Source organism: Pundamilia nyererei, unplaced genomic scaffold (assembly GCF_000239375.1).
Source record: "Pundamilia nyererei isolate P.nyererei 1_Seehausen unplaced genomic scaffold, PunNye1.0 scaffold00020, whole genome shotgun sequence".
Taxonomy (NCBI): domain Eukaryota; kingdom Metazoa; phylum Chordata; class Actinopteri; order Cichliformes; family Cichlidae; genus Pundamilia; species Pundamilia nyererei.
In genome coordinates, this window is record NW_005187421.1 from 5,273,901 (window position 1) to 5,290,418 (window position 16,518).

At 38.8% G+C, this 16,518-nt stretch overlaps 2 protein-coding genes across 2 annotated transcripts in view; one reads left to right on the plus strand and one right to left on the minus strand.

The window, feature by feature from the left end:
- The first annotated feature begins 6,395 nt into the window (after positions 1-6,395).
- On the plus strand, positions 6,396-8,306 carry exosc3 (exosome component 3). Its single transcript, XM_005726583.1, has 4 exons — positions 6,396-6,693; positions 6,923-7,072; positions 7,200-7,351; positions 7,449-8,306. Exons 1-4 carry the CDS (start codon positions 6,469-6,471, stop codon positions 7,654-7,656), a joined length of 735 nt encoding a protein of 244 aa, XP_005726640.1. The 5' UTR covers positions 6,396-6,468; the 3' UTR covers positions 7,657-8,306.
- Positions 8,307-14,072: 5,766 nt separating this feature from the next.
- The window catches only part of b4galt1l (DP-Gal:betaGlcNAc beta 1,4- galactosyltransferase, polypeptide 1, like), a 21,007-nt gene continuing 18,561 nt past the window's right edge, over positions 14,073-16,518 (minus strand). The window contains exon 5 of the mRNA XM_005726600.1: positions 14,073-15,397. Coding sequence (XP_005726657.1) covers positions 15,268-15,397 — 130 coding nt within the window. The 3' untranslated portion in view covers positions 14,073-15,267. The remainder of the gene's footprint in view (positions 15,398-16,518) is intronic.

Below are 16,518 nucleotides of genomic sequence, written 5' to 3' on the forward strand. Positions count from 1 at the left end.
TGGTACTCACTCGCCTCCTCTTCGGTCAGGTTCAACGAGGTGATCACGTCTTCAGCTTCATCGCCCATTGTATATATCAGAGTGTTAACCTGGTTTTCGTCCGATTGTAGCTCGAGTCCGGATGCTATCCTGAACCTGTCAAAGCGTCGGATCCATTTCGGCCACTCTTCTGGCTTTGAAAAGTCGAACTTCGACGGCGGTGATACTTGAAAGGCTGCTGGTGCGGCCGCCATGCTGCTAGTCGCGAGATGCTAGTTAGCGCTTCTTGCTAATTTGTTAGCTTAGCTCTTACTGTGGCTGTTATTGCAACCGTGCAGGGCGAGTTCTCTCCGGTGAGGAAGTTTCCGTGTTCCGTTATGTTCTTCTTCTCTCCCGAGCACTTCTGACACCATGTTTTGGTAGCTCTCGTGACTTTAATAGCAACGCCATAAACGACACTGGGACAGCTCGATCTTAACGTGGCGACTCCGTTTATTGCCAAACTGCAACATACAATACACACGGCACAACCACCAGAGGGTGCTGCATGAACCATTGAGTTAGTCCTTACCATAACACTGCGGTCAAGTGAGCCCTCACTTACGAAGTCACAGTCACTTGACCGCAGTGTGCCTGTGGCCGTACCCGGAGGAATGGGTTTTTCATGTAGAGAGGGAGAAAAGGAGACAGCGTCCAGATGCAGTGCAAACTTTGACCTCTACAGTGATATCAGCTTACAAGACTTCAGCATCTAATCTAAAAAAAACCACATTGAGGTAAGAAGTCTTACAACTATACCTGTACGATATTGTTTTTTTTATTTTTCATGTGTGTTAAGGTCATTAGTTTGGCTAAGATATTGTCACTGCCGTTGGTTAGCCTGATACAGTATTAAAGTAACACGGAGCTAGCTAACTCGTACAATTATAATATAACACAATTGAGCTACACTTCTTAGGAATGTTTTAGCTTATTTGGACAACCATCATCATTACAATAAATTAAATCTTGAGTCATATAAAACTCAGAGGCCTAAAATCAGCTGGTCTATATTAAAAACAAAAATGGCACACACTGCTGAGCTGCATCTCAAATTAATCTTCCAGCTCTCAGTTGACACATAGCAGAGCCGACTGATCGATCAGTATCATCGGCCAAATATAGGTCTATCATAGTGACATGGGTCTTAATCGGTAGGGTTATATGTTTCCCAATGTGATTTTTTTTTTACAGAACATAATGTGGATTGTTTTGATTTGTTAGCTCTATGGGCAGCATTTTTGTGTATGTGATCCGTTTTCTGAACTAGCGTGCAAAAGATTGAGAGGGTGTCACACATTTGACATGCTTGCCGGTTCTCTTGATGATCAAGGTAAATATGTGAGTAAAATTGGACACCTACCAATATGGTTGCAAATTTTGTGAATTTTCTTTAATAGACGGTTGAAAACGTGAGCAGACTCTTAATATTTAATAAGAAGATCCCTATTGTAGTCATAGTGGCTTTTGTTGTTGTATCTTACAGGTTGAGTCCCGCAGAAGTTGCATTCCTAAGGCTGTACCACCATGAAGCCACTGGTGAAAGCTTCAAACATCCTCCAGTCTGAGTCCACTTCCTTCATGGGAGGGCTGCTGCCAGTAATCCAACAACTACTGTCTAAACTTAGCAGGCTGGAGACAAGCAAGACATGCATGCCACTCATCAGAGTGCAACATGGCCTTCAAAAGCGTTTTGGAGCGATGATGGAGGATCCAGAGTTGGCTGCAGCTGGAGTCCTCTTACCCAAGTTCAAGCCTTCCTGGACTGATAGAGCAGATGTAATGTAGGCTGGTATTCCAGATTCATATGATCCCATTTTTGTGTATCATTACATTTGAACACATGTTTAAGTGAGTATGTCACCTAATACATTGTAAGTTATTGATGGTGTGTCCTTAATATCAAACGATCCTTGTTGAGAATTAGCTGATTTTAAGTTTGTGTGTTCAGGAATAATTACTTAAATTTAAATAACAAAATTGTGTTATCTACTTGCAGCCTTGACATACATCATACAACATCTTTAAAAGATTGAGCATGAGAGTGAGGATCAGCAAAGAGAGTCATGAAGATGAATTCTTCTCCAGACCAATCTCCAGAAGGCTGCAAATTGCAGTTGAGCTTGATGGTTATCTTGCTTGTGCCACAGACACCATGGAGCTGCTGCACTCCTTCTCAGCCATCAAGAACCTCTCTCTTAAGCTGAACACAGCTCTGCTTGCTTCTGCTGCGTGTGAACAACTTTTTAGCTGTACTGGTTTACTCTTCACAGCCAAACAAAGACAGATAGCCTCTGTCAATTTAGAAAAGCAGCTCTTGCTGAAACGGAACAAAAGGTTCTGATAGTGAAGTGTGACAGAAATGCTATTATGTGTGAGAGTTTAAGACACTTACCTGCCTGTTGTTCACAGTGTATTGGGAAAAGTTTAACTGTTCCATGCAGGTTCAGAAACATTTTTGTCATTGTTTTAACAAACAACTTTTCTGCTGTATATTTATATTTATTTACAAAACAAATTACCTTTCTGTACCTTTTTAATCTGAGAAATGTGCTTTGAACATAAATATTTTATACTGATGAATCGAATCGAATGCCTGCTATAGGACCAGTCAAAGGATTTTCAAAAGTGACTCCATGAATTTAAAAGAGCCATTATAATTTTAAAACTAGCCAATTTAAAGTCTCCAATTAATATTCTAGAAACATTTTAAAATCGATATCACTATTTTTCCTACATTACAGAAACCTTGTTACTTGACTCGAAGGTTCAATATCTACAGCTTGTCCACGTCCGATTTAATATCAACAATTTCATCTTCAATTAATTTGCTATGTAATTCCATAAGAACTTCTCCATGTGTCCAGTTTTTACACAGGACTTCAAAAATCATCTGTAAAGGTTTGTGAACTTCTCTAAGGGGATTTTGGCAAATTCATCCTTGGTTTTAGCCCAGATTCTGTTGGTAAGCCTGTTGCAGATGACTGCAACTCTTTCCTGAGTGAAGAACGTGCCGAAACATTTTCCAATCCGCATAACTAGTTTTTCTACACAGATTTCCACCAATATATTTATGTTTCTTGTGTCAACTTATCAATATCTGTTACTAAAAATTACTGTCTTTCATCTGTAATAAAATGATCAGTGTGGCTGCTCTACCAGGTGTAACAATTAGGTTAAACATCCAGGCATCCATGAAAACGGAATTTATTAAACTTTATCTAAATATAATATAGCCTGTCCTGACTGAGAGATTTCTGAAACAAATTAAAACGTACAGCTCTGCTATCACTTCCGACATAAATGAAGACAAGAAAGTAAACAGCACTGACGTTCGTAGGGTTACTGAAGTTTGGCTAGCTGATGTGCTACGTGATTGCTAGCGACACAGCTATGTTAGCATAATATAAACAGTGAAGGTCGAGGATGAACGCTAACTTTATTCCACTCGATAAAAGTTGCCGTGAGGATTCTTGATGGTCAGGGTCAAATGCAGTCGCATGGCAGGATGCTGTAAACGGACCAAACTTAAGTCAGGAGAACAACTGAGATAATTCATCCACTGAGCTTTAAAATGAATAGCGGTAATAAAAACTGAGAGAGGGCGACAGTGATCACTGACTGTTTTAGCGGCTTTTTGAGAATAAAAAGAACCAGATACAAACCATTAAAACTTGTTAAAAACACAAAAGCCTTATTTAACGCAGGGTACTTTGGAAGCAGGATTCATCACGTCATCAATTAAAGACCAGATAGTAATAGTAGCAGTTACTGTTACTATAGTTACATTATACTGTTAGTGCAATTACATTAGTATCTGCTACTGCTACCACACTTGAAGTGTTGGTCCTTGGTGTGGATTAAGTCTGATGATTCAAAATAAATTGCAGTTCAAACTTTCATCTTCTGTCATCTTCTTAATTAAAATAGTTGCAAATATCAACATTTCTTCTCTATAGTGTCCAGATGTTTATAAATCCAGTGGACCAGATTGGTGTCAGAACCTAAACCACATAACCACATACTGGGCAGTTCTAGCATCACAGAATACTTCAAATACAAGAGTCGTATATTAACATGTTGATGTGCACTAACTAATAACGCATTTGATATATTTCCATCTATATAAGTATGAGTTCAGAGTGCCCTCCGACCTACTATATCTTCTATATAAAAGTAAACCCCACAGTAATCACATTACTGCTGTAATGTGTAATCAAGCTAAGACGTTTTTAAATGTTAGGCTCCTGTTCCAAAAACCAACAAAGTGGGATTTTCATGCAAGTGAGCAAGTCATACTCTTTAACAGAATAGGATTAGGGCCACTGGGGGGAAAAAGTGCGCACATCAAAATAAATCTGAGGAAAAGGTCAGAATTCAGAGAAAAATAAGTCAGAATTCTGACTTTTTTCTTATAATTCTGACTTTTTTTCTCAGAATTCAGACTTTTTCCTCAGAATTATTTTTTTCAGAATTCTGAGAAAAAAGTCAGAATTCTGACTTTAATCTCAGAATTCTGACTTTTTTTCCTTAGAATTCTGACTTTTTCCTCAGAATTGTTTTTTCTCAGAATTCTGAGAAAAAAGTCAGAATTCTGAGAAAAAAAATCAGAATTCTGACTTTGATCTCAGAATTCTGGAAAAGAAGAAAAAAAAAGATGTGCCCATTTTTTTTTCCATTGGCCCTAATCTTCTTCGGTACAACCCTTTACTTTAAAACACAAGTAATACTTCATTTACCCCCTCAAGAACATTTATATTACTGTGTGTGTGCCCCCTTCATGATTTTAGCTTTTTGCATATTTGTCACCCTGATCATTTCACTGTAACATCTCAGTTGAGGTAAAAAAAATAATAATAATAATTAAGAAAAAAATGGAGCGAAAATGGCATCCAAGGGAGAGTTCAGGGAGAAAACCACTGCTGAGTATAAACAGGACAAACGCTCATCTCACATTTTTTGAAATGCTTCTGCATAATCCCCAAGACTTTGAGGAAAATATTCTGTAGACTGTTTGGATAGACAAAAGTGGAACTATTTTGAATCCCATTACATCACACTTAAAAACATTTCACATTTCAAACATGGTGGTGGCAGTGTGATGGTACCCAGGAGCCATAAATTCTGCTCTCTACTAAAATCCATCCATCAGTTCCTGTCCTGAAGCTCAAGCACACTGAGGTTAAGCAGCAAGACAAAGATCAGAAACACAGCAGGAAGTCCACCTCTGGATGGCTCAGAAAAACAAAATGAAGGCATTAGAGTGGCTGAGTCAAAGTCCAGATTGACTCAGCCAAGATGCCAAGATGCCTTGGTGTGACTTTAAACAGGTCTGTCATGCTGGAAATTCTGCAAAGAATAGTGGGCTAAAATTCCTCCACAGCAATATGAAAGACTTATATTGTCAGTTATCAGAAAACCCAATTGCAGTTCTTGCTGCCAAAGGTGGTGGAAAATTTGAAAAAAGATCTGTCTCTGCTGAGTTAATGGTAAAAATCTATGCTCTAAATTTTGCTATTTTCCTTTATTATGGCCTGAATTGAATGAGTTGATTGATCTCTCGTTTGCTCAAGAAAAGAGATCTGCTGATGCGCAAAATTAATATTTGAACTTTAAAAATTAAGGAGAAATTAACTAGGTGTGAGGTGTATATTTACATAAATAAAAATAGAAAACAGCAGCTGACTGGACTAAATATGGAGGACAAAACCTGCCAAAATATAAAATAAATACAAAAATATATTCATACCAATTAAAATGTATAGTAAGTGCCATTAAATGCACAAAATGTAACAACTAAAGAATCATTAATTATATAATGTGACATAACTGTTTTATTGTAAATTAATTTAGATTAGATCCTCTGTTTGTCTACACATATTTATGTATTTATTTAGTTGTTTATTTAGGTGTACAATGATCCTCACTGTAAATGACACTTTTTTCTTGTAAATTATAATGTTACTCTTGGATTTTTGTTTTTTCCCTGTTCATTTAATTGTTTGTTGATACAATTGGGACTTCACTGTTGAGCCTTTTTTCTCAGACGTATCCCTATTTTTTTTTTTCTTGTCTTTCAATCTACTGTCATATCAAAGTATCTGAAGAATAAAATAACACTATAATAATGTATGATTTTGTTCTCAATTTATAATCACTTTGAGATTTTAAATAACATATTTAATAAAGAGACATGTTAAAAATTAGGTAAAGATCAGTCAGACCTAGTAACAATGGTTTGGGTCACACATGTTTTTGGTTTTTATTTTGTTTTGTTTGGTTTCTAAATCTACCAACAAATTACTGGCATGTTTGCCAGCATGTTGTAATACCTCCTGACTGACAGAGGGCGCTGTTGGATGTTTCCTGCGTGTGATACGGGGGGGGGGGTTCCGGTGGAAAACAACAACAACCTGTTAGAGGAGTTAACGCTGAAGAATAGGCGGCAGCATGTTTTCTACCGTGAAGGAAAGGGTTGGGGAGGTTCTGTTACCGGGGGACGAGTTCTCCTTCGAGGCCGAAGAGAACATTTCTCTGACGGCGCCGGTGAAGTCGGAGAAGGTGATGTGCGGTCCGGGCCTGCGGCGCTGCGGTGACCGGCTAGTGGTGTGTAAGAGCGGCGTGCTGCGACACAAGGAGCCCAACGTGTTCTGGATCGATTCCCAACAGAGAAGGGTGAGAGAAATATTAGTAAGATAAACCCAGTGTGAGTTTCTGATAACCTAATTCATCGATAGGGGCTGGTTTTCTGCTCTCTGGATGCTAATTTATCTCAGAAACCTGGAAGTGTGAAACGTGTGTTTCTCTCAGTGTTCAAGTATAACCCCGAATTAATCACAGCACCAAGCAGACCTCCGTAAAGCAGTGCGTGCTGGGAGCTGATTATGTCTCTCTTTATCCTCAGTATGTCCCAGCTAAAGGAGAGAGCATCATCGGGATCGTCACCGCCAAATCTGGAGATGTCTTCAAGGTGGACTTCGGAGGGAGTGAGCAGGCGTCTCTGTCCTACCTGGCATTCGAAGGGGCGACCAAGAGGAACAGACCCAACGTCCAGGTATCCAAAATCAGACTGGAGTTTGGTGTGCAGGGAACTCTAAAGGTAATCCACCTTTAGGTTAAAGAGAGCCACTGTAATGATTCCCCCTCTCTCCTCCCTGTGTGTTTGTGTGTCACCTGTACAGATGGGCGACCTGGTGTTTGCTCAGTTCCTCATAGCCAATAAGGACATGGAACCAGAGCTGGTGTGTATTGACAGCTCAGGACGAGCTAATGGGATGGGAGTGTTTGGAACAGGAGGTCTGCTATTCAGAGTCTCTCTTGGTCTTGTCAGAAGGTAACTGACACATGGCACCCTCTGCAGCTAACATGACACCAGCATTTGTGTCTATGGTCTTTTTAGCTCAGGCTAAACATTACTTTCCCCCCCTCAGGCTGCTGGCACCCCAAAGCAACATCCGCTCAGACCTTGAGCACCTCTTCCCGTGTGAGCTTGTGGTCGGGATGAACGGACGCATTTGGGTCAAATCGGCCAGCGTGCAGCAGACGCTGATCATCGCAAACCTGTTGCAGAGTGCCGAAACCATGACGGCCCAGCAGAGACAGCAGCTGTTCAGGAAGGTCCAGCAGGGGGCGTTCTAGACGACTTCTTGACTCCAGGACACCGACTGAACCAGCAGAGCCCACACTGTAGACCACTTCAGACCTGAGTCCAGGTGTAATGCTGCAGTGATGTCACTCCTGGGCTCTGTGACATTACACTGAGCATGGCTACAGCTGTTCAGTGTTTAAAGGATCATTACATGTTTTCACATGGAGCTCCAGTCTGAACGTTTTTGAAAAGCAGCTGTCAAAGAACCTGCCCACTCAAAAACCACAAACATGACAGACTCAAGATGAAAATAAATAAAACTAGATGAGGGTGAGGGGGGAATATTTTAAAAAAATGTCTAATGTCAAAATTATAAATGTTCAGAGAAGTTGAGGATTGACCAAAGAGCGGCTCCTTCCTACAATCCTGGAGCAGTTTGGTGACAGTCTGTGCCTTTTTCACCACGTCACAAGGTAAAGTGATCCCTCAGAGATCTGCATATTAATATCTCAGATCCAGGACCAGAAAATTCCACTATTAATGAGATTGAGAATCTGTGATCAACTGGAGTGCTGATGAGGCAGGAATGGATCTAGAGCACATTACGGAGATCTGTAGAGGTTACAAAGAAGGGTCAACACTGTAAATACTAACTGTGCATACATTTGATTTATTTGCCAATAAAAGCCTTTAAAATGTATAAATTGCTTTGTTCTCTATGAGATGGAGACATTTAAAAAAGCTGAAGCACAAATTTCTGACACTGTCAAAACTTTTAGCCATGATTGTTTTCTTTTTTTTTAATCGGCTCCAAGTCCAACATGAACAGCTTGGCTTCCTGATGGCAGACACAGCAGCAGCATAACTGGAGACACTGCGTGATAAAATTTGTATTTTCATGATTCCTTTAGATTTTCAGATAGTCTGAAGTTGATAATTGTCCCCCTGTTAATGAACCCAAAGATGGGATCAGGATCAAAATTAAAAACTGAAGCATAATGTGCATTTATCAAATATGGATTTAATTTTTTACTTCTGGTTTTTAAAGGGGTTTAAATTTAAGTGTTAAGTAAAAAGAAAATTGTTTTTAATTTTTTTTTTCTAAATGACTGTAGGTGACCTGCAGCATCTGCGTTGACCACCAGGGGGCAGTGGAACACAGCAACACATAAAAACAAAGACAAAAGAAAATAATATTTAAAAAAGACCAAAGCAACTGTTTCATAGACAGTGATAAGAACACAGTTTCATGCTTATTTACTGCATTAATATTATCTCATAAATTCACAGGAATATTAATGCTGTTCTGCAGCTTATAGATCTATATCTGCTGTTGTCTGTCACCTCTCCCTCTGATAACGTCTCTGACTGGAGCTCACTTGGTCAAGTTTGAATAGAAGAGAAACGATGCACCAAATGCCTCCTCTGCTATTGTGCTATCAGATAATGAACCACAACCTGCAAAGGCAGTTGGTAACCATGACGTAAAGAAGTAACCGCCAACTTCCTTATCCTCCCTTATCTCTGACACATGTCTGATGAGGGCTTAACACAGTGCAGTGATGGTCTCAAACATTCATCACTTTCTAAAAATGATTCTCCAGTTTTTTCATTTAGGAAATTCAGGCCTCCACACTTAGTCTGGTTTCACATGTGGGTGTATGGAGGTCACTTCCCTTATATCAGGCTTGTTTTGTATCTTCTGTTTGGGGAAAGAACAGATTAAATGTGCACCTGTCACCTCAGTTTGTCAACAACTTGTCACTTTTAAAATCTCGGGTTTGTTTCAGTAAGATTTCAGATTATGTTCCAAGCCTTTTTCATGTTCTTTGAATGAGTCAGGTTTATCTCTTATCTGAAGATTAGTTGCCAAACTAGAAACTTTTCTGCATCCCAGAGCCCCAGCGGCATGAGACATTCGTTTAATTCAAACCAAACTCAGACTGGCAAACACCTTGACTCTTGTTCTTTCCCCAAGAAGCCACATTAGGGTATCGAAGTTATAGGAAAACAACTTTATTCCAAAACAAAGGTGAGCAGAGCAGCTTGAGGACTGGTTTTAAACAGTTGTTAATGACAGTGAGCCAGGGTCAAATTTGAGGAAGCCGGTCGGTTTCAGGCTGATGATCAGCACTCGTAGCACCACAATGACACTGCTTCTTCACAGAAAATGAAAAAATATTAAATGCTTATAGGTAGTCTGTTATATGGTGATTGATACCTTTATTTGGTTTTGTCAATTGTAATGAAACATCATCAGGGAGCACAAATTGACACCTGATTCTTCAGACAGGAGATATTTCTCATGATAGTAAGGCTGCAGACATGAAGATGCTATGAGAAGTAATGCACAAGAAGATGCAACTGAGGAGAGCGCAAAACATGCATTGAGTGGAACGTTCCAGAACACTGCAACTGTATGCAAAACCTTTGTACCTACTTGGAAAGTCAAATATGTGACTGAACAGGACAGCATTTTGGGAACTTGCGAGAAAATATAGCAGAAATCTCAGGGTTGAGTTTAAGAGTAAAAGTAAGAGTAAGAGGTCAATATATGGTGCCACATTTGCCCTTGACCTCCTTAATAGAATACAAATTTGAAGAAATTTGTATTGCATTCCGTATTTAAAAGTCCTTAACTGTGATTTTGTTATTTTTCGTATTTCTTAAGTTTTAGTTATTTATATTTTATTTTTTGTAGAGACAGCAGAACTTCGGAGTCCTGAAACAGCGAAGAGCTGCAGGGACTCTGGTCCTTCAGCAGGGGTGTGCTGTTTCATCAAGATCCCAAAAGGTTGATTCTGTTCATCTGGACTTAGCTTTTTCAGTGGGAGAATCGTTTTGTCACTCATCCAAGTGACTTCTTCAGTCTCAGCTGACTGCAGGTTTCTTCAGCCTTATAAACAGTACATTTGCACAATGACTGAAACTAGCCCACTAAATGAACAATGGGCTGTGACTTCAGTTTGTTTCATGGAGACTTTAGCAATCATCAAACCTCCAGGTCTGAAAATACCTCAAACTCTCTCAAACTTTCTCTTATGACTACATTCAGTAAACTCACTCTGATCAACACGCTGATAATAAAGGTGTTTGGTTATAAATCTTGTTTGAAAACCACCTTAAACTTCCCGCTGACACTCCCAGTGTCATCTGGAAAGGTATATTACAGTCCTACCATTAGCTCCGTTTATTTACTCAGAGCAGTGCTGGACAAATCTCACACTTAGATGTGACATCAGCAGTGTTGGTCAAGTTACTTGAAAAAAGTAATCAAAACTAATTACTGATTACTTCCCCAAAAAAGTAATCCCGTTACTTTACTGATTACTTATTTTCAAAAGTAATGAATTACTTAGTTACTTTTTAAAAACACGATTTACAACCTGAATAGGTGATAAAGCGATAGATCTTTCAGCCCAATTCTACTTTTTCTGCATAATCCATCATACAAAATGTAATCAAATGGAAAAGTCTCTTTTTTTTAACTTGTTTTATCAGTTTTAATCTTTTAACTTTATGCATCAAGCAAAAATTTAATTATATGCACCATTCTCTGACTTGAAGAAATTAGTTTAATATCTAAACCTATTTTCTGCACATTCCAGCACATAAAATAAAATATTTGTTGTGTTTACACTCAGTCTTTCAAATAGATGCAAGTAAAACACAGCAGAAAATAAATAAAGTCAAAGACTAGCGGTCCTGTTGCTCTATTTTCACCTGTAAAGCCGGAGTGGAGTAGGCGGAGGTGTGCCCTGGTGCAGGTGTGCCGCAGCGGTCAGTGGAAGAATCTGCGAGTTTCTCTGTGAATTTCCCATTACGTCGTTGCGCACTAGGAGCTTGTTTAGGGGGGTTTTCGCTGTAAAACGAAGTTTTCTTCCCACGCTAATGTTTTTGTCACTTTTTATGGAATCAAACTCAAAGTAAGGTCAGTACTTCCACGCTTTAAACGCTGCATGCTCATACTCTCTCCCGCACTCGATATATGATCCACTGTTGCAGCACTGCACTGTTAATGCAGCGTTCCTACAGGAAAGTAACGGTAATCTAATTACCGTTTTTACAATAGTAAACCCTTACTTTACTCGTTACTTGAAAAAGTAATTATATTACAGTAACAAGTACCGCGTTACTGCCCATCTCTGGACATCAGTCACTCCTTATTTGGTCTTATGTCACATGACCACATGCTGAGCCCATCCATGCTGGAAATACACTGAGGTCATACAATCGGTTGTTTTAAATGTTTCCTATTAGATTTTTTTCTCTACTCAGACACTTAATTTATTTAAAATGCTGTCTGCAATACTGTTCTTGATGACCCTGATGAAAGGGACAAGCTGAAACTCTTTGGTCAAGTCATAAAGCTCTTCTTTATACTACATGACTTGGTGAAACTTCATTCTCCATCAAAGGTGTCAGAGCAGCATTATGTATAAACAATACAATATTAGATTATCAAAATGTTACATGTTATTTTCAGTAATTATCTCACTATAATAGTATCCAGAACTTGAAGAACTCATTTGTGAAATGATCTGATGGATTTTAATCCAGTCCTGTGACCAGCATGAAATGCAGTAATGAAATTAAGAAAGAATCATTGCATTCAATTATGTCTTCGATGCAGCAACTGTCAGTTAGTTCCTAATGAATTAAAGTAGCTATGCTGTATTTAAGCATATGACACATCTTTTTGAAATGTTTTTTAAAATATAAGAGTGGAATCTAAGGTAACCTCTGAATATTTAAACTGAACAGCATTTTTTAAACTGTTTTCCATCAGTGTAGATACTTGGGTGAATACGTTGTGTTCATTCTGAAAGAACAGTCACTGATTTCTGTTTATTCAGAATAAAATATGAATGATTTTGGCACTTTTTGAATACTGAATGTTAATTTGGCAGCAATTTGTTCAAGGTCTTTAACGTGTAAATATAGCACTGGGTCATCAGCATACATCAAGGTTTTAACACCATCACACAGATGGAAAATCATATTTACTAAATTGTTTATAGTGAACAGCAATGGTCCTAAGATTGAGCCTTGTGGTACTCCCATACAGGCTCTCAGTTATATTTTCAGTTTTATCCTGAAACACTGAAAGCAGTACGATAAGCAGGAGTCAGGACTGAATCCAGTTTGTTGGCATTGATAGACAGATGGAGTTAGATGTGGAGCAGTAAGCTCGAAAACCAAACTGTATGGGGTGTAGTAGATTTTCTCCAGTTAGATAGGCCATCAGTTCTTTAGACACAACCTTTTCAATCATTTTTGAAGAGGCTGGTGGTATATTGATAGAGTTACAGTAGAGGTTTTTAATGGCATGGGAATATACCTTCCTCCAATGACTAATTAATAAAATGACTAACAGAAGTAGTTAAAAACTCCTTATAATTCTTTAGGGGAAAGTATCAAGCCCCCAGGTGTACTTTGCTCATGAGTTTGGCTATAGTTTAGATATTTTTACGTACTTTATCATCATCATCTTTGTAATTGGGAGTTAAAGTAGTTTTACCAATTAAAATAAAGCAGATTGTATTTCTGCAAACTTTATTAATAAAATATTAATAACAAACATTAATAAAATAGTTGTTAAAACTGTTTACAAAAACGAGACTCATTTTGTATGGCCCAGTTTACTTGAAGTTGTATGGATATATTTTTCAGGTGCTCTCCGATTAATACTTTTCCACAGTAATTTAGTATTTCTCTGTTGTGTTCTGATCTCGAGGAAGAAATTTGTTAAGTTGCCCTGTGACTTTGTTTCTAATGATTCTGTACATGCAGTGGTCAGTTTTAAGCTGTGATTTTAAATATTTGCTTTTAGGACTGTATCACTTTCCCTCATTTACTGGCATAAAATGTTTTTTAATCAAAGCAAAGTTCCTTTTCTGTTATGCTTCGAAGGCACAGCTTTTATTGAATTTGGATAGAATTTCCTGAAACTTGAAAAATTTGAAGATTTGCAAAAGTTAATTTATTTCAGTAATTTAACTTAAAAAGTCAAACTAATATATGATATAGACTCATTACATATGAAGAAAGATATTTCAAGCCTTTATTTTTTTATAATGTTGATGATTATGGCTTACAGCTTACGAAAACCCCAATGTCAGACAACCTCCTGCAGAATCAGGCACTGGCAGGGGTAGCCATCTGCAGCAACAAGTTGGGGGGTGAAGACAGGACTATAGTGTCTTTCTTTTTCAGGCAAAACAGATTCAAACGTTAAATAAGCTTTCTGAGTCAGAAAGAGCAGTTGGGCGGGGCTTCTGTGAATAACATTTAACTAAAAAAAAAAAACCTGTTTTTCAGTAGCAAAAGCTTTTATAATCTTCTAAGAAGCATCAAAGCATATTAATGGTGCAGGGAAACCAAATAATTCTTTACTTAAATTTTTTTTTTTAAATTGTGAAATGCTGTTTGCATTACAGGAAAGGAATCCAAATAGAGGAAACAATGAAAAGCCCAACACATCATCTTTAATGTCCACATACAGAAACATATTATAGCCAAAATCACTGCAGCAGGACAGAAATCTGATTTCAGGTATTTATTAATTTAACTGGTTTTATGAATCTGAATTTAGTGCTTTTAAAAGGATCATTACCTTTTCTTTTTTTTCTAGCCTGCTGTGTTCCCATTCACGTTTCATCTCTGTGGGTCAGGCTGACCTCCACCCTGGAAATGATTATCTACAGCACAGCATGACCCACAGAGACAACACCACAAACACCGAGTGAAACAAGACACAAAGAAGAACATACACATGGCATATTAAAAGGGGAAAAAAAAAAAAACAAAAAGAACCCACACATTCATACACTGGCTTCTCCACCAGTCCCACCACTAAGGCACATTTACAGGTGATTTGTTCACAGAGTTAGGAGGAGACTGGTCTGCAGACAAAAATGAGCATGCAGGACAGATAACACACACTGAATCAATATGGGTCATCAATAATCAAACGAACTTGTCCAGCAGTCAGTTGACCTCATCCACAGGATCAGTAAAGTCTTTGGTACCAATAAGGACACTTAGAGATACAATCAATCAATCAAAATGAAGTACAGCTAATCAGTCAACAGAGAAACCAACCATCACCGATAATCTATCATTTTTCTTTTTTTCTGTTTTGTTGGAATCAAAACGAGCAGATAATCAATCAGTGCTGATTAATTAGTAATAGAATCTATTGAGGAACAGACTCTTGTTTCATTTTGGATTAAACTTTGGCTGTAAAAAGAAAAGAAACATTGATCACTGATTGAAAACCTGATTTTTAAAAAAGGTAAAACAGACACACTCAATAACCCCTAATCCTCCAGCAGTAAAGCCCAGACCACATGACCCTGAGGGCCGCTCTGATTGTCTGATTTTCAAAACAAAAGTCTTGTTTAGGAAATATCCCAGCAGCAGCGTCTGACGCACAGATGGTGGGAGCTGATTGGTTCCAGCTGACCAATCAGAAATGAGTCCTTAAGGCCCCGAAAAAACTCCACAAACCATGAGTCTGTTTGTGCAAAAACCCAAAAAACAAAAAAAAGAAAAATCATGGAAACAGTCCAGTAGTTCTGGAGCAGAACCAGAACTTAAAGCTTCAAGTGTCAGAGGCACGGTGTGAATTTCAGCCTGGTCCCGGTGCCACAGATCCTTCATGGCTTTCCCACATCCACGGTGATCATAGTGAAAAGGTCAAGCTTCTGGATGCTCACCACCTGGTAATTCAGAGAGTTTATGCCGTCTTTGTACATGGTCTCTCGAGTGTGAGCAATCCGGTTAAACCTGGAACCAAAAACAGCATCCAGACCCTTCAGAACCAACAGCCTCACTCTTAAAACCACATTTAGCCATCATTTTAATTAGCAGTATAAATATTGATCAGTAATGGTACTTGTTAGGCAATTGTGGATCATTATGGTTGTCAGTGTGCAAGATGATTAGGTCTTTAGCATGAATGCTCACCTCTTTTTTCTACACAGACATACATTCACGTTTCACTGATCACATCACATGCTCACACATCACACGTTCACTGTTGCGGACACACACGACATATGTTCTGCAGGAGGGGGCCAGAGTTGGAGGCCTCTGAGGTTGGGTGCAGAACTCACAGCTCTAAGATTCCAACTGGGCTCCCCATGCACAAGTTAAAACCGATCGATCTCTGTTCGTCTTGCTTTGTTCACGGGAATAAGTCTCTGAGTCAGCGAGGTCTATAAGTGTAGACCTAACAGTACTGATAACAATAATAACACATTTTTTGTGGGCGCCTTACTAAAACCCAAGGTCAGTGTTCAAAGCATAGAAGACAAAGAGTAAAAAGGATTTAAAAAAAAACAAAAACACCATTAGACAATAATTGGAGTCGATGTTTAAAGAGAGTGAGCCAGTTTGAAGATGCATTTTTAGTTTTGAATTGAATAAGGGAAAAGAGCCTGTGTTTCTAATATCAGGTGGAAGTGAATTTCCGAGCTGGGGAACAGAGCAGCTCAAAGCTCTGTTCCCAAAAGTGGTGAGATGGGTGCGGGGAACAATAAGGTGAGTATCAGAAGAAGACATAAGGGAGCAGAAGGGACAAGCAACACAAGCAGGGAGGAGCCAGGTTATGGAGAGATTTGAAAGTGAAAAGCAATATTTTAAAAGTGATTCTAGACACTACAGGCAGCCAGTGAGGTGGCTGAAACACAGAGGTGATGTGCTCTCTGAGGGTGTGGGCGAGTTACGATCAAGGCTGCAGAATTCTGGAGTTCATCAAGGGACTTGTTAGGGAGACCAAAGAGAAGAGAATTACAATAATCCATCCAAAAAGTGACAAAGCCATGGTCAAGGATGACAGCAGCATTGAGGGCAGGGCTGCCACAAACGATTATTTTGATAGTCGACTAGTCACCGATTATTTTTGC

Excerpts from the sequence above, each read along its gene's own strand:
- exosc3 (XM_005726583.1), top strand. The coding sequence starts at position 6,469 with ATGTTTTCTACCGTGAAGGAAAGGGTTGGGGAGGTTCTGTTACCGGGG. Across the intron at positions 6,694-6,922 it reads TCGATTCCCAACAGAGAAGG|TATGTCCCAGCTAAAGGAGA; the intron begins GTGAGAGAAATA and ends CTTTATCCTCAG. Across the intron at positions 7,073-7,199 it reads GGAACAGACCCAACGTCCAG|ATGGGCGACCTGGTGTTTGC; the intron begins GTATCCAAAATC and ends TCACCTGTACAG.